Source organism: Carlito syrichta, unplaced genomic scaffold, assembly GCF_000164805.1.
Source record: "Carlito syrichta isolate Samal-C Ts95f unplaced genomic scaffold, Tarsius_syrichta-2.0.1 Scaffold308799, whole genome shotgun sequence".
In the NCBI taxonomy this organism is placed as follows: Eukaryota; Metazoa; Chordata; class Mammalia; order Primates; family Tarsiidae; genus Carlito; species Carlito syrichta.
In genome coordinates, this window is record NW_007252895.1 from 298,439 (window position 1) to 322,433 (window position 23,995).

General features: G+C 36.5%; 1 protein-coding gene across 3 annotated transcripts in view; it reads right to left on the reverse strand.

Moving 5' to 3' along the window:
* Window positions 1-5,848: 5,848 nt before the first annotated feature.
* PMS1 (PMS1 homolog 1, mismatch repair system component) overlaps window positions 5,849-23,995 on the reverse strand; it is an 87,978-nt gene continuing 69,831 nt past the window's right edge. For all 3 annotated transcript variants that reach the window (XM_008065714.2, XM_021716365.1, XM_021716366.1), the window contains 4 exons: window positions 16,054-16,539; window positions 12,474-12,604; window positions 9,800-9,960; window positions 5,849-6,191 (listed from right to left, as the gene is read on the reverse strand). In XM_008065714.2, the coding sequence (XP_008063905.1) occupies window positions 6,027-6,191; window positions 9,800-9,960; window positions 12,474-12,604; window positions 16,054-16,539 (943 nt within the window). In that variant the 3' untranslated portion in view covers window positions 5,849-6,026. The remainder of the gene's footprint in view (window positions 6,192-9,799; window positions 9,961-12,473; window positions 12,605-16,053; window positions 16,540-23,995) is intronic.

A 23,995-nucleotide genomic window follows, 5' to 3' on the forward strand; every position in this document is an offset into this window, starting at 1 on the left:
AGCTAACTCCTCATTACCACCAAAATTTTAACCCTTTTTGTGTGGATCACACAAACTGAGTTTTCAAGTCGCCGGGTAACTTGCTCTCCTTTTATAATTTGGCTAAAGTATTCTAAAGCTTACTGTGTACTTCTCTGCTTAAAAAATTTAATGGCTTCTCATAGTCTTTAAGAAAAAAATTACCAAATCCTTAAAGGCCTATAAAGCCCCGTATGATCAAGATATTGATCTTATCCTTCTAATCCAATCTCCATTTACTCCAGTACCTGCACTCAAATCCGTGGTTCCCCCTGCCTCAAAGACTTTTTTTTTCCTCCTGGATAAGTCTTTATCAACTTTAAGATTCAGCCCGCCAGTTTCCTCCACAGATTTCTACAAGCTGGGTATGGGTACCTCTTTGTTTCTCTAATATATACAATATAACCTTATCATAACACTTATATTGCTCTTATTTTGTTCCCTCTAAAGGGTAAGGAGTGTTTTCTCTCTGTATTCTCTGTTCAGCACCCAGCCTGATGATGTCACTGAATAAACAAAGAAATGAAAATATAACTAGACAGAAATGAAGGAGTTTGTTATAGTGATTTTGTGTTCAACTAGAACAGGGTGGAAAACAAATCTACTTCTCCCCACATTAGTTTAAAAGAGTTTATGAAAAAAGTGAGTTAGTTGACAAGCACTTAAATATGGTTAACAGTAGACATAATTAATTAAAAGAAGTCATTCCACATCCTGCTAATGAGTATTCAAAACAAAAGAGGAAGAAATAAAATTACAGAATGTTAGGAATGATTATGCAGTTGGAAATCAAGTTCAGCATCTTAATTTCAGAGATAAAGTAATGGATATCTGTTAGGTACTGTGAAGTGTCAAATCTATTTTATTTTTAAAACAGCTCCTGCTCCCAACTTCTGCCCTCCAAAAAAGACTGGAGGAAGCTTGCAAAAATACAATGAAAAGCCGGGTTTGGTGACTCAGCCTGTAATCCCGTGCCTTTGGGAGGCTGAGGTGAGTGGATTGCCTGACCCCGCGGGTTCGAGACCTGCCTGGGCAGCGAGACCTCATCTCTACAATAAATCAAAAAATCAGCTGGGCATGGTAGCACATGCCTATAATACCGGCTACTCGGAAGGCTGAGGCGGAAGGATTGCCGGAGCCCAGCTGGTTGAGGCTGCAGTGGCAGGGAGCGGCCACTGCTCTCTAGTCTGGGTGACAAAGTGAGACTCCAACTCAAAAAAAAAAAAAACAATGAAAATAAATCATTGGGAAAAAATATCTGCCAACTGTATATCTGACAAAGGCCTAACATCCAGGATCTACAAGGAACTCAAACATGTAAAAGGAAAAAAAAACAGTCCTATTAAAAAGTGGGCAAAAGACATGAATAGACACTTCTCAAGACATATGAGCAGCCAACAGATCCATTAAAAAATACTCAACCTCACTAATAATCAAAGAAATGCAAATTAAAACCACACTGAGATACCACCTAACTCGTCAGGATGGCCATCACCAATAACTCAAAAAACAACAGATAGTGGAAAGGATGTGAGGAGAAAGGAATACTTTTACACTGATGGTGGGAGTGTAAACAAGTACAACCTCTGTGGAAACAGTATAGCAATTCCTAAAATATCTAAAAATCGACCTTCCATAGGACCCAGCAGTTCCCCCTTCTGGGAATATACCTGGAGGAACTAAAATCATTCTATAAAAAAAATACCTGCACACACATTTATTGCAGAATTATTCACAATAGCAAAAACACAGAACCAACAATGCTGCCCATCAAAAGTAGACTAGGTAAAAAAAAAAAAAAAAAAAAAAAAAGTGGTACAAATACACAATGGAATATTACGCAGTCATAAAGAACAAAATTATGGACTTCACAGCAACTTGGATGGATTTAGAATCTATAATACTCAGTGATCACAGAAGCAAAGAACTGAGTACCACATGTTCTCACTCATAAGCAGACCCTGAACATTTATCACAATACTATAAGAAAGGGATTGGCAGTAGTGGGGAGGGCAAAGAGCTGGGACTGGCGGTGGGGGGGGAGGCAATAACATTAATAAAGGTACCTGATATCAAACCGGGCAAAGTGAGACCCAAACTTCACCTGTATGATGACCACTTATGTACATAATCCTGAATTGTACCTCCATCTATAAAATTTAAAAATTAAAAACATCATCCAGGTGAAGTCTTCTAAGTCCTAGTTGTTGTTTGGTTTTGTTTGTTTGAGAGAGCAGATTTTAGTAAGGCAGTAAGAGCTTAAAGAGATGGATATGAGATTGTTTGGGGAATTTCGATACACAGAATAGGCTAGTAGTTCCCCAAGTGTGGCTCTTTGACCAGTAGTATTAGCATCAATCACCTGGAAATGTGTTAGAAATAAACATTTTCAGATCCATTCCAGACATTGGTATGGTGCCTACCAATTAGTGTTTTAATAAGCCCTCCAGGTAATTCTGATACATTCTCAAATTTGATAACCACTGGAACAGACTTTTAAAAGTGAAAGAAAAGCTCTTTACATTAATTTGTAGTACTTTAAAGGAGAATAAAAGTTGTGATAAAACAATCAAGAAAGCAGAGGAAACAACCTCAGGTAGCTATGGTGAGAGTTCAATGGTACTGCTAGTATGACTGGTAACAATAAAGAAGGCTTGAAGATTAAACTTTTAAAGTTTAGGTGAGATTTACCAAAAGACCTACAGGTTAATAGTTAACTCTTGATTATCTATGCTTATGAAGGGAAAAAGTAGTTGATAATCTCATGTCATTTTTTTATGTGGCTTTTCAGTAAAATTTTTTTTTCAGTACTGACCTTTCTTTTGTTTATAATATCAACTAGTAGAGTACTAGACTAGCTGTGAGCACTCAGGTATATCATCGAGTTACTATGGGCTTCTATTTCGATTGGATCCCTTAAAGACTCGTTTTAGCCACTATAAACCTATGAACACACCGGTTTGCCCAAAATGACCCAACTCCAAAAACAAGTCTAGTTTCTTAAATAGTGTAATATCCTTACAGGTATTTTAATTTGCCTGGTAACTTTGGTCTAGTGATCGACATTTAGGTGCCAAATGTATTATTTCCCTTGCATTAAGCACTGTGAAATGTCAAATCTATTTTATCAGCTCCTACTCCCCACTTCTGCGCTCCAAAAAAGACTGGAGGAAGCTTGCAAAAATACAATGAAAATAAAAGTAAACAGATGAGCCAAGTGTATGGAGAGGAAAATGGGTCATATCTACATCTTTAGTTAAGAAATGTGCACTGTGGTGGGATAGACTGTAATTCCTGCAATCTGAGTCACAAAAATCTGGATAAAATCACTGAGAATCAAATCGGCAATGAAAGCAACAACAATCTGTCCACATAAATTCCAGTCTAACATTTTTCAACGTATATTAAATATCTAAGACTTCGTAGGCCTGGCTGGACTATAGATGGCAATCTTCCCGGCAAAATGTTTACCCTAGTAGATGTCTGCGAACCTCACTTCAATAGGGGCTCTGGCGTCATCCCTGTGGCCATAGCCAAGGCCAGGATCCTCGGTGATACTCTTGGTCTCAAGAGCACTTTGAGGGATTCACACCTTATAGGTCTTCCACCTAAGCCCAGGCCTCCACCAACTCGTAGTCTAAAGGAAGCAAATGGGTCGCTTGAGATGAGGCATTCCTTTTTTTTTTTTTTTGAGTGGGACTCTCACTCTGTCGCCCAAGCTGCAGGACAGCAGCATGCTCACGGCCATCATACCCTTGACCTGCTGGGCTCAGGCGATTCTCAGGTCTAAGCCTTCCAAGTAGCTGGAACTACGGGAACGCGCCACCACGCCCATTTTTTAGCTTTATTGTAGACTAGTTTCACCAAGTTGCTCAGGCTGGTCTCGAGCCCCTGGACTCAGGTAATCTCTCACCTCGGCTTCCCACAGTGCTGGGATTATAGGCTTGAGGCACCATGCCGGCCACTTCTCCCTTAATTAGCAGAGCCAACCTCCCAGCCGCAGCCAGCCCTTACCTCCATCCTGGAAGCCAGGGTTTGCCACCTGCCGCACCCGCTCCAGTCATTTGCGCCGCGGGAAGAGCTGGGCTGCTTCAAGAGCTTGCGAGGGGCGGAGGGGGCGGCACGTGAGAAATGAGGTGGCTCGTGGCCGAGGGACTTGGCCGTCCCCTTCGAGAGCCAGGCCGGCTCCCGCCATTTTGTCCCGTGGGTGGTGATGGGTTTGCAGCAAGGGCTTGTGGGACATGGGGAGGGCGGCGCGGGGCTTCCGCGTCAGGGTAGCGAGCCAGGTCGGCTCCGTGGGCGACACGAGACCCTCAACCGAAGCTCCTTCTGGGACAAGCAGCCATCTCGCTCGCCTCTGCGACTCCCTAAGAAAAACATTGTGGCACAAGCTTGACTTCTTCAGATACATTCCCTAAAGCGGGTGGGTGTCGGGGAGTGTGATGCTTTTCCCCCTCCCATACCAAATATCTAGACTTTGACTCGAGTAACTCTCTGCAGGGCCTATTTCTCAAGGCAGGCTGTGTAATGGCGGCTAAGACAAGGTTCGGAATTAGTCTCAATAGTACCTACCATTTAAAAATTGTTGTGACAATTAAACGAGCTCATACAAGGTGAGTGTCTACCCAGCAAGAGGTGGTAGATACTTGCTGCCATTCCCACCCAGCTGACTTGTCACAATTCAGGACTGGTCAGAGAAAGTTTTTTCACCTACAAGGCTGTTGTAGGACCATAGACAAAACCGGCAAAAAACTGAGTCTACAGTCTTGCGTAGGGCTAGTGCAAATGTATGATGTAAATTTCGTCATCCTCCCCTTCTTTCAGCTTTCCCAGTTAAGTTCTCCCAGAGAGGGACCCCAAGTTTATAAAAGGGATAATCAGGAGGAAAAAAGTATTTTGGGTCAGGGTAACAGGATGGTGTCGGCAGAGGAGGTCAAATTACAGGTGGAATTCCACAGCCGGGCTGGCTCAGCCTGTAATCCCACGCCTTTGGGAGGCTGAGGTGAGTGGATTGCCTGAGCCCGTGGGTTCGAGACCCGCCTGGGCAACTTGGCGAGACCTCATCTCTACAATAAATCAAAAAATTAGCCGGGTGTGGTAGCGTGTGCCTATAGTTCCAGCTACTTGGAAGGCTGTGGTGGAAGGATCGCCCAAAGCCCAGCAGGTTGAGGCTGCGGTGGCCGGAAGCGGCCACTGCACTTCAGTCTGAGTGACAGAGTGAGACTCCAACTCAAAAAAACAAACAAAAATACAAGTAAAATTCCAGGCGTCACATTTGTATCTCTTGGAAATCTTAGGAATTTAAACATGACCCTTGAGAATTATGAGAGAGGGTGTGTGTATCCAGTATAACAACTCTTAATTTACACAAAATATATTCATTAATGGAATATACTGAATATCATAGAAGTATTTTGGGGCACCGTGGGACCAATTTTTGAAGGCACACAATGTTCAATAATCACCTAAATTTTCTGTTACAAATCTAATTCTTCCCATGTTCTCTGACAAATTTTGACCCCAAATTTCAATAATTACCATGTAAGAGTCAGCAAAGTCTAAGCTATTACCCCCAACATGGAATTAAATGACAAGATTTCTGAAGTTATGTTTTCTTCTTTTGAACTTCATTTTCTCACTTTCTTTCACTCTGTCTCTCCATTCTACTTCAATCAAGATTGGCAATATCTGTCAGCTCAGTATCTGTGATATGTGATTTCTCCTTGCACAGGGCTGATCTATAAAATCAACCATGCAAGGATACTACCTAGTTTCCAATTTGGATTCTACAACAAATAATTATTATGAAGGCTAGTTCTTGAGACTAAAATGAATAGTCTATATTAGTTTATTTAAGTTTTCTACAATGTTTGAAACTTTTGTTAATGTACAAACACGTCAGTGAATCCTCATAAAATAACCATTTGACACATGATAATACAAAGAGGTTTTAAAAACTGACTCGTTTTAGGACAAAATCAAATTCAACAGTAACTAAACATAGTTAATCATGTAGTTGCTGGAAGATGGGTTAAATGATGAAAAAACGGGCGACCATGAACACATTCTTTAATTTCATTTCCAAACTTGTGCTTCATTCGGTAGATAATGTCTTGAATGTCCTCTTTTGACAAGTACATGGGTAATTGTCTAGATAGACGCACCGCTTCTCCCTGTGAAGGGAAAGTATTACATTTTACCACAATATAATGTAAAGCTGAAAATGTATTATCATAGCAAGAAGACAGAAAATTGATTATATTCATCTTTTAATTTTATTTATTTTTTATTTTAGAATTGTAGGGTGCATGTGATGGTTTACTACATAAGTAAATTGTGTGCAGGTGAGGTTTGGGCTTCTAGCCAGCCTCTATCCCTCAATAGTGGACCTGGTACCCATTGTGTAGTTGTGTGCCCTTTATTCCTCCTCCCATCTTCCTGCCATCCTCCAGCACCTGTTGTTCCCACCTTTGTGCTTATGTTCATCTTATTAACTCACTCAACAAATCTTAAGCCCAACTATATTTTAGGTTCTAGGGATATAGTGATAAACAAGAAAACAAGACCCCTTCTCTTCTGAAATTTACATTCTAGTGCAAAAAACCCAGAACATTTTAGTGAATAAATGATGCATAAAATTAAATTAGGCAACCTAATAGAATGTGTGTGGTTGTCAAAAGCTTACCTGAGGAGATGGCTTTAAGCTAACCATAATGCAAAGATCATGGGGGAAAAAAAGCATTTCATGCAAAGAGAACAGAAAAAAAATTAATTGTTCAGTGTGGATGTAACATTATAGTCAAAGGGAAGGAAAGAACAAGGTAAGAGAGTTAGGCTGAGGCCAGATCACCTTCAAGGACAGGGTAACCAATTGGGGTTGTAATCTGAAGGTACAGGAAAGTAACAAGAGGGTTTTTAAGCAAAAGCCTGCATTTGTTTCACTTTTTAAAAACAATTAGTCTGACTGCTGGTTAAAAGTATGGTTTGAGGCCGGCAAGTCAAGAAAAAATGCAGCAAGTCTTGCAGGCAACCACTGCAACCTTGATGAGAGGCTTGGACTAGGGTGAGAGCAGCTGAGATGGAGGGAAGAGTAAAGATTTCTGATATGAATTGGAAAGTCAAGAAGACTCTGATGGACTGGTTATGAGGAATGCAGAATCAAGGATAGTATCCATATTTCTTGTATGCTATGCTGTTTTCTGATTTTCTGAGATAGGGAGAACTAAGTGTTTGAGGATAAGACAGTGCTAGCAAAGCTGGCTCCTTTTAAGATTTATTTTTAAAAAATAGTTGTACTTCAACAACAACAAAAAAAAATTAGTTGTATTGCAAAGATCTTGACTCTTTAACCACACACTCATTTTATTTCCAATTATCTTACTTGTTTATTTCAAGTGAACTATTTTCTTCACTTTGACCTTTAATCTCTCCAGGCCTTCCTTATTCTGACTCACCAACACCCTCTGTCATCACTCCCTAAGTAAAGTACAAATTGTAAGTGCAACATTACAAATGCTAGCTTTAGCAACTTGCATTCCTTTTAGATCCCTACTAGAATCTAATTTATCTTTATATATTTCTAGGACATAACACAGTTTCCCAAACATAATATGTTCAATTTTCCTTCACTCACCCTTCTCCTGTTCTTCCACCATATCCATCTTACTAATCCTGTACCCTTGAACAAATTCTACTGAGAACAAATTCTACTAAGCAATGTTGTAGAATCACAAAACTGTCCATCTGGATCCGATACAAATGTAAGCTCTTTATGAGCCCTTAATGACACATGGACATATTCCTTTCTAATCAACCGTATAGCACTTACAGCATTTATTTTTAGATCCATTCACTTTTCCTCCTCTTCTCCTCTTGACTCATAGACAGTTTCTCCTTTATAAAGCTTATATCAATATCCTATCTTCCTTCTTGCCTTTTTTGGAATATTTGCTCTGCAATCTTTCATTGTCAGTCTTTTCTACCAATTCAATACAAACACGCTAAACATACTCTTACCTTCCTTTCACTACCTTGCTGCCTACTTTTCCACCACTACTCTTCCCTAACCATTAGCAAATGTTGTCAATCCCTGCTATAGCTGACCCTTGAACTACATGGGTTTTAGCTGCGTAAGTCCACTTATACACAGACATTTTTCAACCAAACTCCAATCAAAAACACAGTATAATGGGATGTGAAATCTGCATATACAGAGGACCCACTTTTTGTTTTTGTGGGTTCCACAGGGCTGACTGTGGGACTTGAGTATACTTGGATTTTGGTATCTTTTGGTGGTCCTAGAACCAATCCTGAGTCTACCAAAGGACAACTGTACTTTGCCATCATGGTTCTCTTCAAGGTTCCCACTGGCATCTAGCAGCCATACCTGATGATCTTCTAACAACTATTACCCTAAAAACTTGATACTGCTTATTTTTAAATTTCTTTCCTTCCTTGACTTTTATATCCACTCCTCTTGGTTCTCCTTTCACTCTCCTATCTTTCTCTCTGATTCATCTTATTCAGCTTGACTTTAAATGGAAGCATCCTTGTGATTCTCTCCTTTTTTTCCCTAGGCCACTTTCCTTAATAATCACATCAACTATTACCTTAATATAATGAAGTACAGTATTAGCAAAAAAAAAAAAAAAAATTAAAGCTAGTCCTAACCACTTTTTTTCTGCTAGTTCTGAAATCTTCCCACATCATCTTCAGTACACAAAACACTGCCCACAACTCCCTCAACTCTTATTTAGGTTCATACTAAGTCTATCACAAGAAAGGATTCCTTTGAAGTCTCTAGAAATTATCAATGTTGAGTTGCCCACAAAATAGGGTGGGAATTTCCACACAACGAAGCACCTAAAATATGCACAGAACACTACTGAATACATTCTTAGGAAGGGGTAACAAGTGGACTTTTCAGTTAAGGAAGTCCGTCCTTTAGAATACAATGGGCATACTTTGTATTGTAAATTTCAAAAGGCTCATTTTTAAATAGAGAGAAAAGCTTTATTAGAGCTTAGTTTTGTTCTTAATACTAGTTAACCTTGAGGGATATCTAGAACCACCAAACAATCACTATTGTCATGGTAAACTTGGACATTATAAAGCTTATAATATTCCTTTTTTTAATTGTAGAGATGAGGTCTTCCCAAGTTACCTAGGCTGCTCTTGAACTCCTGGGCTCAGGTAATCCTCTCACCTCTGCCTCCCAAAGTGTTGAGATTACAGGCATGAGCCACCATGCCCCGTGCTTATAATATTTCTTAATCCTCTTATTACTTATTTTTTAAACCTATTGCTACATTTCTCACTTGCAATGAATATTGTTAAGAAAACAAAAGTTTCCATTAGTTCAATGATTTAGAAATTTCACTTTCCCTCCTTTTGCTATTGAAAAGATCAGGGCTTAGAATCATATTAAAATTTTTTTTAATCAAGTATATGGTATAAATGGGGAACAATTTTGAATTCCTTCTAAGGGGGATTACTTACGGAAATTTAAAAAAAAAACAACTACAAAATGTCTCATCCATAAGATTCTTCTTCAATATGTCCCCAAGAAATGTTATGATAAGAATCAATGATAGAGTTTACTACAACTCCTAGTCTATAATGTGAAACTTCTAATGCAGTTTTCTTTCTTAAATAGCATTACTTCTTGCAAACAGTAATAAACCTTATAGAAACTGTTTTACTATTTTGAAACCATTTATTATTTTATTAAGAAATAAGTATCTTAAAACCTAGCCAACCCATACAAGTTACTAATGCATACCTCTAAATAACTTAACACTTTGCGAGGTCTACATTCATAAACTTCCTTTGCATTTTTGTTTAATATAGCATTCAGAATTTCTTTTAAATCCATTATTCCATAGAATGGGAGACAATTAGCCATTCCTTCTATTTCTAAGTAGTTTTCAGCAATGGAAACTCCTAAAAGAAAAAATAGTAAGTTTAGTTTAAATTATATTCCAGAACATGTCCATTAAAAACAAAACTCACTGTTAAAACATTCAGTGAATCTTCATTAGAATTTAATAAACTCAGGACAAAGTTTTGTTCCTTAGTTGGAGAACAAATAATAATTTCCCATAGGATTTCACATTAAGTCATAAGTGCTCACTGATACCACATGTGCTTTATGTAATTTAATTTAATCTCAGTTATTGCTGTTCTGTTCGTTACATTTGTTTAGAACATTTCTTACTTTAGAGAGAAAATTGAATCCCATGATATTTATTAAAATAAAACTGGTTTAAGTGTTTTAACAACTGCTGTTCCTCAAAGTATATCCTATTGTTTTAATACCTGATTTAAAGGCCTTAATTATTTCTGTGATTATTTTAACTTACAAATTATAAAGATAGTTCACATAGTAACTTATGTTACTAATTTGAGGAAATGAAATACTAATGTTTGTTCAAAGTACTTTACTAGGATAATTTTCAAAATGGACATGTTATCTATTACTTAAACTTCTTTCAATAATTTAGTAATTAAAATGAAATGGAACACTACCTACAGGATTGGATGTATAACTGGTTACATAATCCCTAACAACACAAATTGCAAAGCATCAAATTTGGCTTCAGAATATGGGATTTTGGAAAATAATTGAGATTTATTTTCTTTGGTGCTATCTGTATAACAATGTTCTTATGAAGTCCACATACTGCTACCTAGAAATAAAAAGAGTACAATTCTGGACAAGGTAGTAGCTATCAATGGATTAACAAAAAGATGTGATATAACTTAAAGAGTTTCAGATCCTAAGATTTCAATAATTCAATCCCCTTACCTGTTCCCAGTTACAGACTAGTTCCTTGACCTGGCTGGGCAGATGCAATGGTAGTAGACTACAGAGCAAGTATCCTAATGTTTGTCCCAGGGGAACAACTGGAGAATGTTCTATATCATCAAGCATTAAGAAATAAGATACAGAGTTCAATGAAGGGAGACAAAATGAGTCTCAACTACAGGGAAACTTAAATGGGTCTCAAAACAGTGTTTAGATAGGCAAAGAGGAAGTAATAGACTATTCTAGTTCACATCCTCTTTTACATATTTATATAGATATGAAAATTTCCAAAAAGGTCAGTCTAAAGTGGGGCTGAAGGCTAGTAAGAGAAGAGAATATTTATACATCTACTACTGTCAAGTACTATGCTCATTGGTTTACTTGTTATTTGGGTTAGTGCTCACAACTACTTCATTAAGTAAATATCTCCATTTAAAGAGGAAGATAATATAACAAATTAGTTAAGAGCTAGGAACTAAAGGCAGACTGCCTAGGTTCAAATTTTGTTTCTACCACTAACTCTGTCCCCTTGAGCAAACTTCTTGTGCCTCAATTTTTCCATCTGTAAAATGAGGTCAGTAACAGACCCTACTTTATAGAGCTATTAAGGAGATTAAATGAATAGATTTAATACTTAGAACAGTGCCCTATACATAATAATTATTCAATAATTATTACTTTTTTACTGATGAGGAAATTTTTTTTAAATGGCAGAGCTGAGATTTGAACTGACTCTCCACCCCAAGTCTAAATTTCTAGAACTGAGGTAGGAGGTTAAGAAATTTAGGGTAAGTACTCTTAAAATTGCAAAAATCAAGTAAAATTAGCTTAAGTTTGGGACACCAAAGCATTTTCCATATACATCCAGCTCCATGCTCTTGTACATTGTTTTTACTTATTTTTATGTCTCACTAAAACATTCCTTTAAAAATCTTCACACACTGTTTTTGGCAGAACTCTGTTTTTCTACACTTTGGGCATAATGAGTTTAAGGGGAAACAATGGAGTGCCACTGTGTTCCTTTGACAGCAGATGAAGAGAAAGTTAACAGGACAAGGCCAGCCTAGGAAGCTAGGGCAGAAGGCAGAAACTATAAAAGAGAGGAAACTAGCTAGGAAGTCTCCCAGCCAGATGGATTTTCTTTTCTATCCACCCAATGAATTTTCATTCTAAGCAAAGAGGGTTATCTGTCTTTTTAAAGCCATGGAATCAAATCATCACCTCTCCAAACAGTAAGAATACTGATGTTACATAGCTACTTGGCAAAATAAGTAAATACTTATAAAAAAGAAAAGATGTCCATTTTTGTTAGGCCATTCTAGTACCCTGCATATTTATTTGTTTCATCACCTAAAGGAATATTTTAATATTTAGTTAAACAAAGCAGGCAGTCTGCATATTATGTCAAAGGATTACTAAAATTGCAATAAAATTACTTAATTAGTTATGAAAATGTAAATGCAAGACACTGGTCTGAAGGAGATGCCCAAACTGCTTGTTTCAGGCCGAGGTGATCTTTTTGAAATAAGTGGTTTTACATAGCCAACACTGTTACTTGTAGTGAGACAAAAATATACCATATCTGTATATTATGAAACCCAAAGACTTATTTTTCCAAATCAGGAAATACTGAACAGCATTATCATACCTGGTATCAATTTTATCTTGAAACCATTTGCTGTAAGACGAGGATCAGACAGGTAAGTTGATCCACTGTATCTTTGGTCATCTGTTGCCATTTTATATAAAACTTCTAAATAATGAGATCCATTAAAAAGACTGAAAAAGAAAGTATGGTCCTTTAACTTATTAAATATGCAGAGTGAAATAAGAGAATTTATGGGAAAAAGTTCATCCAAAGGCCCTCTGAAAAGTGTTATCATTTTTAAGCAAAATGTGAGAACTACTTTTTAACAGTTCTGTTAGTATTTTATAAAAGACCAACTGCACACAGTATATAGAAAGGAGGAAAAGAAATAAAAGAATTTCTATTTTCTAGTATGGTACAAACTCAATGGGAAATAAAATATGGCTTTCTCTAAATATAATACAAATGAAAACTTTGTAAGTAATGCTGTTTCACACCTTTAAAACAGACACAATAATACATTGTAAAGTTATTCAAGTGGTCCATCCTGCCGAGTTTTCAATTGCTATTCAAGGTTTCTTCAGTAACAAAAAGATAAACGTGTTTTTTTTTTTCCTTTCTCCCAGAAACTTATAATCAATTTAGAGCTTGGGAGAACTTCTTTCTGTCTACTGCAGGCATGGCATGTTTGCCAAAGGTAGTGTATGAAATGATTCTGAGTGGTAACAAAATTTTGAAGAAGCCCCAGATTATCTAGGGTATAAATCAGCCTTTTTAAAGGTTAGTTTTAGGTTTGGTCATAGTGCCTTATGACATTAAAAGTCACTGCAAAAAGGTGTCTGTTAGGGTTGACATGTGAACGATTACGATTTTCCCATTCACTCAATGAATATTTGAGTGCCTACCATATGCCAGATGTTAGTCTTAGGTATACAAGGCGCTGTTATGTTTCAGTACAGGATGTGCTATTTCATTTCAAACCTGTACTCCTTGAAAAAGCAAATGAATAGATGATATCCTTGCTGATCAGCTCTGGTTGAAGACCCTACTGGGTGTGAGAGCTATATTACAAAGAGAGCTTTGGCTATATATCAGATGTGGCTTTTCTTATCTAACCAATATTCCAAATATCAATCTGAGAACCAGTGGTGGTATTGATGATGATGGCACAGTACAGCAGCTAATGGTGCAGGCTCCACAGTTTTTAAACTCTCTAGATTATAATCTTGGATCCACTGCCTATTTATTGCCTATGAGAGCCTAGTTAATGAACCATTCTGTATTTTAGTTTCCTCAACTGGAAAATGTGGATAATAATATCTACCTCATAAAATTGCTGTAAAGATCATGAAAGAACTTAGCAAAGTACCTACCATATAGTAAATGCTCAGTAAATGTTTGCCATTGTTACTATTATTATTGAGCACTTACTTTGTTTTTTATAGATATTGAAATTGCTCCAAGGTAAGCTACACAAATGGCATTAGAACTCTGGTGGGAAAACTGAGCCCAATTTTAGTTACCCTGTCAATGATGTGGGATTAGTCCATGACTCAGTTTTGAAAAATGTACATTGTTAACTGTGATGGGCATGCCACATTTCAAAAGGAGGAGGGAAAACAATTTTGAATTAACACTTGTTCTTGTTTATACTCAATTAAGAAAAATTTATTTTCAAGTTTAGTATAGTCCCAAAATAATAGTTTTTAATGTATTTGTTTTTAATAATAGAACACAGCACAGAAAAATACTTTTAGAAACCTATAATTTGAATAAACACAAAAAGACTTTTGAGATTTAGATGAAAATTTACATGTATTACTGAGAAAGGCAATTAAGTAGAAAAATTAAGATGTGCCCTTCTTTTTGAGGAAAGAGAAAGCACTATCAGGTGTTTAAACTGTTTTAATACAGTATAAGGCACTGTCTTCTAGTTCTTCCTCTGACAATTTCCCAAGCCAATCTTAAGCGAATACTATAAAAGATACTAGATTTTTGCTGTTGTCTTATTTTAGAAGACAGATATAACAGATATTTGGGTTCTGTCCTTATTTTTTTCTTTCTGAGGGCAGTATCTTTAACAAGAGTTTTAACACATTTTATAAATAATTCCTGCCTTACTCTTGGAAGTTTTGAAAAAGAGTTATCTAGTTATGTGTGCCAGTGAACAAATTCTTATTATCTTTTAAAATTTCAGGTTATCTCCTTTGTCATATAATTATCTTTTAATGGTATCAGGCTGAAAGAGAAATAGTAAATATAAAAAGGTAAATGTTTATAGGTTAGTCATTAGCTATTTTTACAGAAAACAATTTGCTCATATAGAATAGGAAAAGGCAATAAATTATTTCAGGCAACAATCATCAATGGATGAAACCATCAGATGGAAAAGGTTAACGGGAAACTTTAAGGAGGACGGTCAGGCTGTCATCAGCTGACCCCAGTGATAGGTGCCTTTTGATGTGATTAAACATGAAGCACATAGCCCCTATTTATTAAGCAGTCTTACTAGAAAGTAGAATCTAAATCTAGTCAATCCTCTTGAGCTAACTTCCAATTAAATATGGAGAGAAAAAAAAAAAACCAAGTTGAACACCACTACAAGGAAGCAAATAGAGACAATAGAACATTCCACCAAATAAGTGACTCAGTTGCTACAATAAGTCAATAGTTTTGTTTTAAAAGATTTAAGAGACATAATTAAATGTAATATGTAGATTTTGTTTAGATACAAATTAAAATTTTAAAATATTAAAAAAAAACATTTGAGACAACGAGGAACAATTCCAAGAATTATTATTGTGTAAAGTATGAAAAGTATGACTAGGAAAGAAAATAGCCATTTTTGAAAGAGATATACTGAAAGATGCAGGGGGGAATTCTTCTAAACTACTTTAGCAAAGGAAAGAATACATATGTGTATACAGTGTATATAAAAGGACAGATAAAGCAAATTTGGCAAAATCTTGATAAGTGTTGATAAAAGCAGTCACTGCATAATTCTATTTTGGTATATGTTTGAAAATGTTAAAAAGTGCACAAAAGAAGAAAGTCATAGTGATATAATTTCAAAATTACCCTAGGGAAGTCACTAATGTATAGGAGAAATGAGACTGACATTTATTAAATGTAGAAGTGAATGATATGGAATATTTTAAAATTATTTATAAACAATTCCATTAGCGATTAGAAACCAGGCCAGGTGTGGTGGTTCACACCTGTAACCCTAGCACTTTGGAAGGTGGAGGCGAGGGGACTGTCTGAGCCCAAGGGTTCAAGAACAGTCTGTGCAACTTGGGGGACCTCATCTCTCCAATAAATCAAAAAATTAGCTGGGCATGGTGCCACGTGTCTGTAATTCCAGCTACTTGGAAGGCTGAGGCAGAAGAGATTGACTAAGTCCAGCAGGTCAAGGCTGCAGGAGTCGTGAGCAGGCTACTGAAATACTGCCTGGGTGACAGAGTGAGACTTCAACTCAAAACAAACAAACAAAAGATTAGAAATCACATTTTAAAAAGATCTAAGTAAATAACACTTATCCCTACTAGGAAAGACTTTCAACCTTTTACCTTAAATTTCTAATCAAGTATGAATTAATAAATACTTTTAGAATTTAAAAAAAAGTATTACTTCATCATACCTCTCTGTTAATATAATTGGCTTTTCCAGTGGCTCTGCAGGAAGTTTATGATTCTCAAGAAGTCTTTTAAACAGCAGGGCTTCTTCTACTCTATATGGATTTAATAACATTACCTCTGTTTTGGATGTAATTAGCCATGCATCAGGAAACCTGAGGTTGTGAATCAAGCAAAGTTCATCCTTCTCTTCTAAGTCAAATTTCTTTTGTTTCTCAAAATTTATTTTTAAGTTTTTCATAGAAAAGGGGATCTGTACTATTTTAATATTTTGGCTCCTTTTTTTTTCAATTTGAGACTGAAAGAGCTCATCAAGTTTTGGCTGATTAGATAATGAGGTTTTCAACTTGTACTTCTGTGCCAGATTCCATGTGCTGGTGGATTTTATCTTTTTCCTGCCATCTTTTGAAGATATTTGTGACTCCTGTTCAATGGCTCTCTTCATTTGACTATTGTATCGTTCCAAGTCTTTAGTAGCCTTCTCTTCGTATCTAAGAATAGAGATGAAATAGAAGTAATGAGGTCATAATCAGAAATATCTTAACCATCTGAAGTAAACTTTAGAAAATAAAAAGAGCTGGCATTCTAGGTCATTCTAGAGCTAGCAATGACAAAGAAATGTGTTGAGCTAACTCTCCTGCATGTAACTATGACAAACTTTGAACAAAGTCTAAAAATCAACCATTTAAAACAGGCACTGAAGAACAGTAAAAAGCAGGTAGAAATTAGAATGAATGCAACTCTTGAAAAAAGGAGATCTTCATTTATACCAGCTTCTACTCAGAGGACAGTCCCCAGCATTAAAGAAGAGGAGGGTGGCTAGAACTCAATCATAAAGTTGCACTCTCATTAGCCTGAGTCATCAGAACACAGAGCTACTTGCTTCCAGAATAACTGGAAATTGAGAAATCCCCAAAAAAATCCCATATGTGGGGAGCCCAGCGGAAAACAACCATTATAAGGCTAAATGAGCTGAACAGAGATTTCAGCTGCTGCCCATTGCAGGGGAAATAAGAGTTTGGAGTTTTTATTCCACAAAGTTTCATGGCTTGGTAAACACTTTGGGATTTCAATTAAAACTGGAAGAGGGCCACATCTTAGAGGAAAAAAAAACTATGTCCTAGACCTAAGGGAATTACCCTAGGAATAAAGACAAAATTGTAACAGTCTCTTCCTAACAGAATATAAAACAAAACATCCAAAGCTCAATATAATCTGTTAATAATTTAAATGCCTCATAGAACAAAAATTAACACTTTTCAGAAGAAGATAACAGAATCCAGAGTTTTAAACACATCACTCACAATGCCCATTATATATAATCAAAAGTTACTACTCAAGCAATAAAACAGAAAATGTGAGTTAAGGTCAAAAGAAAAAGTGGTCATAGGGGCCAACCACAAGATGATCCAGATGTTAGAATTAGCAAAAAACAAATAAATAAAAATAGTATTTTATAAATATTTAAGGTTTTAAAATATAACCTTGAGAGAATAGAAGGGGGAATCTTTTTTGTTGCTGTTGTTAGTTTTTATTTCTCTGCAATCCAACTAGACATGGAAAGGAATAAGGAAAATATGGAACCCAAAGAATTGTAGCGAGAGCACAAAGATTACAGGGATACTGCGAGCAAACAAGATGGAGGGGGTGCTCTCCTGAGCTACAGAAGGAATGATCTGGTAGTTTAAGATAAAACAAGTCAAATTTATTAGAGTTGTCCACAGTCAGCAATGGTGATCTTCTTGCTGGTCTTGCCATTCTTGGACCCAAAGTCCTCCATGGCTTGCATTCATGCCCTCTTTCACCTTGCCAAAAACCACATGCTTGCCATCCAACCATTCAGTCTTAGTAGTGCAGATGAAAAACTAGGAACCATTTGTGTTGGGTTCAGCATTTGCCATGGACAAAATGCTGGGACCTGTATGCTTCAAGAGGAAGTTCTCATCATCAAATTTCTCCCCATAGATGGACTTGCCGCCAGTGCCATTATGGCATATAAAGTCACCACCCTGGCACATAAACCCTGGAATAATTCTGTGAAAGCAGGAACCCTTATAACCGAAAACTTTCTCTCCAGTGCTCAGAGCACAATAGTTTTCTGCTGTCTTTGGAACTTTGTCTGCAAACAGCTCGAAGGAGACGTAGCCCAAGGGCTTGCCATCGACTGCGATGTCGAAGAACATGGTGGGGTTGACCATGGCTGATGGGAAAAGGCTCAAGGTGGCAGTGTCTGCAAAGTCAGAAGGGGGAATCTTAACAGAGAAGTGGAAATTATAAAAAAGAATGAAGCTGGGCTCAGTGGCTCAAACTGTAATCCCAGCACTTTGGGAGGCCGAGGTGAGTGGATTGTCTGAGCCTGCGGGTTCAAGACCAGCCCAGGCATCTTGGTGAATCCTCGTCTCTACAATAAATAAAAAACTAGTTGGGCATGATAGAGTGCTTGTAATTCTAGCTACTTGGAAGGCTGAGGCAAAAGGATCGCTGGAGCCCAGCAGATTAACGCTGGGGTGGCCGTGAGTAGTGTGCCACTGCACTACAGCCTGGGCGACAGAGAGAGAGAGAGAGACTCAAAAAAAAAAAAAAAAGAATGAAATGGAAATTTTAGAACTAAAAAATACAATATCAGAAATTCACTGGATAAGCTTAATAGCAGATGAGAGTTGGCAAAAAAAAGAGTAAAGTTGAAGATAGAGCAATAAAAATGATCCAATGTGAGCAACAGAAAAGTGATTTAACAAGGCTGAAAACTCATCTCAGTTACCTATATGACACAACAAACATCCTGACATACATGTAACTGGAGTACCAGATAAGAAATGGAAAATTGGGCAAGAAAACAATATTTAGAGAAATTAGGCCTGACAGCCACTTTGGAGAAATACAACTTGCATATCCAAGGTCAGCAAATCCCAAGCAGAATAAATGCAAAGAAATCCTCATGTAGGTATATTAGAATCAAGTGCTGAACACCAGATTAAGATAAAATTCTGAAAACAGAGAGAGAGACAAAAAAAGAGAGAAACATCACAAATAATGGATGTAATCAGGGGCAATGCAAAGCCAGACAACTGTGAAATTTCGGGACAAAAGAACCCAGAATTAAATTATACCCAGTAAAAATGTCCTTCAAAAGTGAAGAATAGACATTTTCAGATAAAAGAAAGATGAGAATTTGTTGCCAGCATATTTGCACTATTAAGGAATGATACCAAATATAAGTGGAATTATATGTACAAAATTTTTACATTTTATGTGGGGTGGTATACTATAAACAAGATTAAGATAAATTAAGGACGTATAATGTAATCAATGAAGCAAAAAATAACAGAAATACAATAAGGAAATTAAATACTAACATATATTCTCTTAACCCTAAAGAAGACCTCCTCTCTTTCCCCAAAAGGAAAAACAGAGGAACAAAACAGAGATGGAACAAACAGAAAACAAACAGGAAAATAGCAGACCTAACCCCAACCATATCAATTATTATATTACATGGACTAAATGCTCCAATTAAAAGGCAAAGATTGTCAGACTGAATTTTTTAAAAAGCTTATGTGTCTACAAGAGTTACACTTTAAATATAAAGACACAGATAGCGTAAAAGTAACGAATGAAAAGAGATACACCCTGCAAATAGTAAGCATAAAAAAAGCCAGAGTGGCATAGTATACTTCTCCCTCAGTAACTGACAGAACCAGACCACCCCAAAAATCAATAAAGCTTTGGAAGAATTTAGCAGTGCTATCAATTACTATCAACTACTTCAACTTAACTGACATTTTAGAACACTACCATCTAGCAACTTTGAAGTCCTGATTCTTTTTAAGTGAATATGAAGCATTCATCAAGACAGAACATATACTGGGTTTTAATTCTCAATACATTTCAAAAGACTGAAATCTAATGAAGTATTTTCTCCGTCCATGACAAACTTAAATTAGGAATAATATGTCTAGAAAAGTCCTAAATATTTGAAAACTAAAATAACACAATTTTATTCATAATAGCCCCAAACAAAAAACAACCCAAATGTCTATCAGCTAGAGACTAACTAAACAAATTTTAGTATATTCATACTCTGATTTTAAAAAAATTAACCACAAATAGATTCAACAACATGCATGAGTCACAAAAATATTTTGTTGACAAGAAGCCAGATATAAGAGTACATAGCATATAGTTTTATATACATGAAGTTCAAGTGCTGGCAAAAACAAGCTAGTGCTAACAAAAATCAAAATAGTGGCGGCCTATGGAGACTTGGCTGGGAGGTGGCCTTTCTGGGATGATGGAAATGTTCCACATTTTGCTTGGGGTGATGTTTATATCGGTACACAAATTTATGAAAATACATTAGACTATACCACTAAGATCACTAAGATTTTACCCAATTTTAAAAACCATTTAAGAAACTGTTAAGGCACAATACTTAAAGAGACTGAATTAAGAAATGATTAAATAAAGAGCCAATTCCAGATCTGAATTATTCCTTATATATTTGCTTTAACATCAACATGAAAGAACAGTACAAAAAAAATTTACACACATTAATACTCCACTTGGTAATTAGATACTAGTAAAATCATAAAGTCACTATAATAAATGCACACAAAGTCAAAAGTGATATGATGAAATTTATACTGGTTTCATAGCTAAATGTTTTTTTTCAGTTATTATTACCACTTTTGAGTTATCAATGAAAACATAAATCAAACAAACTGAATTTAAATCATCTAGTTTAACTCAATTTCTAAGGTTTTTTTCATTTTGAAATGGAAATTTCAAAAGTTACACTGGGTAAAAAAGTTAAAAGGTTTTCTTTTTTTGTCTACAGTGAAATGAGTAAAATCAAATTTCTAGGGGCAAAGATGGTGTAGCACAGTGGTTGTGTCAACTCTTATCTAAAAAACTGAGATACCTGGGTCCCACTCTCAGTTTCTAATTTTTCTAGGTCTAGAGTGAGTTTCGGCAGCTGGTTTTAAACTCCACAGGTGATTCCAGTACACACCTAGGATTGGAAACTACCGCTATGTGTTCATCAAAGTGTAGGGACTAAGAACAAAGACCCTGGAAATAGTCTGCCTGGGCCACTCTGAGGCTCTGTAAACCTATGCAAATTATTTAATGTTTCTGTGCTGCAGCATGTCATCTGTAATACATGGATAATGTACATCTTACTTCAGAGTTTTGTTGTGAGAAATAAGATGAGTTAAAATATGTCAAATACTTAGAATAGCGCTAGACACAAAGTAAATGGTGATATTTATATCAATAAAATCTTATAACAAAAAGGGCATACAACTGACTAAGGGTTAGTAATTTAGTAACTTTACTAAAAAATTGTTTCTAAATGGTTTTAAATTTGAGACTACAGAATTAAGGTTATTTCTAGTATTAAGAAACTGGCTGGATTCCATTACACACAACATTTTAAAGAGAAAAGTGGATGTGTTAAGAAATAAAAATACAAGGAGACCTGTATTAAATGTTAAAAGTGAGACTAAAAGACAGGAGACCAAAGCATGGCATGTAGTTTGTACTCAGTACTTGTTTGTTGAATGAAGAAACATTCATTGGGTAAGAATGTAAAAAAAGACACTGTTTCATTGTAAACTAGAAGGAAAACGGCTACTTTGGTTACTTACCATGCCATATTCACAATTTTAAAAGTTATTTTCTCTCATTTCTACTTAGAATCTGAAGTTCTGGATTAGCTCTAAAAAACACATTATTTTTAAAAGTTTATTTTCAACAGGTACTTAGGAATAGGTATTTTTAGCTCTCTGACATTAAAATTTAAGATTTTTCCTGTGTAGTGGAAAATGAGTTCAAAACAGAGGTCACCATTTGTAATTAATTATAATGTGCAAATTTTCACATATGGTAATAATCTTTTGATTTACTCAAGAAGTCAATTTAACTAGTTCTTTGGAAAATATAAAAAGTTATGTACAAAGAAATAGTAAGTAAATGTTCATTAAAAGCTGCTGCTACCTTTGTGCTTAATGTCATTAAAGGATTTAGTAACTTGAATGGAAAATATGAATCCTGATTTGACCGGTAGTCAATTCAAATAATGTTTTTCTAACTAAACATTACATTTAATTATAAAGCTTATCATTTTCAATAATACCCCAATTGCATTATTATTCTTAGTTATTTTAAGTAGAAATATATTCAAAGCTACTGCAAATTAAATTTCAAGTTAAGGTCAGTTGACTGAGACCCCAGTGGCAGGGCATATGGCCTAAATCTTTATTCTAATCCACTAGAGAAAAAGAAAGCAAGAAAAAGAAAATCAGAGAAGAAATAAAAAATGAAAGTATACTCCTTACTCCAAAGTCTGTCCTAAGCTCTCAGCAGAATTTTTTTTTTTTTTTTTTGAGTTGGAGTCTCACTCTGTTGCCCAGACTGGAGTGCAGTGGCCGCTCCCAGCCACCGCAGACTCAACCTGCTGGGTTCCGGTGATCCTTTCGCCTCAGCCTTCTGAGTAGCCAGAATTACGGGCGCACGCTACCACACCCAGCTAATTTTTTGATTTATTGTAGAGATGAGGTCTCGCCTGCCCAGGCGGGTCTCGAACCAGCGGGCTCAGGCAATCCACTCACCTCAGCCTCCCAAAGGCGCGGGATGACAGGCTGAGCCACCGAGCTCCGCTTCTCAGCAGAATTTTAACAACTGGAAACCCTGATCCCAGTCCTTATTCAAACACTGTTGTGGCTTACAGAACCTTGCATGATCTGGCCCCCACCTTCCTCATCTTTCTTTGCCACACTCCCTCATATTCTGTTTCTGCTATAGAGGAATCTTTTATTTCCTCAATAACACCATGTTCCTACTAGCTTCTGGGCCTTCTCACATGCTATTCTTCCCACCTAGACAATTCCCTAAAACCTTTCTGATTAATTTCTCTTCAGGGAAGCATTACCTGTCCCACAGATGAGATTAAGCCCAACTGCTAAGTGTTTTCACTGATTATATTAACATCTTGAGTAATCATTTACTATGTGCTAGTCACTGATCTTGTATCATAACACACATCTTATTTATCCCTCACAACAATCCAGGAAAAACTGTTCACACATTTTCACAAAAAGCAAAGAAGGGCTTAGAACCCAGGTGCAGTTTCAGAGGTCTTGACCACCCCTTATGACAATGTAAGAGGGAAATTTGAATTCTAGAATACTGATGATAAACACATTTCTAGATGAGGCCTATCAACCATAACCCTAGTAACCCGACAGCTTGGGATCCACAAAAAGAAACAATACTGGCACTCCCCCCCCAAAGGGAACTGGAACTATACCTGCTTTTGTGAGCCTACAAAGGAATAGCCAGCAGGATAATTTTCCATTATAAGCTGTTACACTGAAACTATTTCCATGAAAACTGAAAGCATCTCTGCATTTTTCCTATTCTCAGACAATTCTCAGTTCATCACTTCCCTGGGCAATGCAACTGAGCTTTTGTGGGATTACTGTATTTAAACATTAAACATATTCATCTTTAAACTGCAGAGTTCTCTGTCTTTTAAGTAAAACTAAAGACAATAATTGTGTGAAACTTATTTGCATCATTATTAAAAATAAACCTCAAAAATCTCACATATATGAAAAAATTATAAATTTGAATATTGCATATTTGATATTTTCAGGAATCAATGCTTTTTAAAAAAGTTAGGACAACTGTATTATGGTTATCTTTATTTTTTTATTTTTATTTTTTTTGAGTTGGAGTCTCACTCTGTCGCCCAGGCTGGAGCGCAGTTGCCGCTCCTGGCCACCGCAGCCTCGACCTGCTGGGCTCCGGCGATCCTTCCGCCTCAGCCTTCCAAGTAGCCGGAATCACAGGCATGCGCTACCACGCCTGGCTGATTTTTTTAATTTATTGTAGAGATGCGGTCTCGCTGCCCAGGCGGGTCTCGAACCCGCGGGCTCAGGTAAT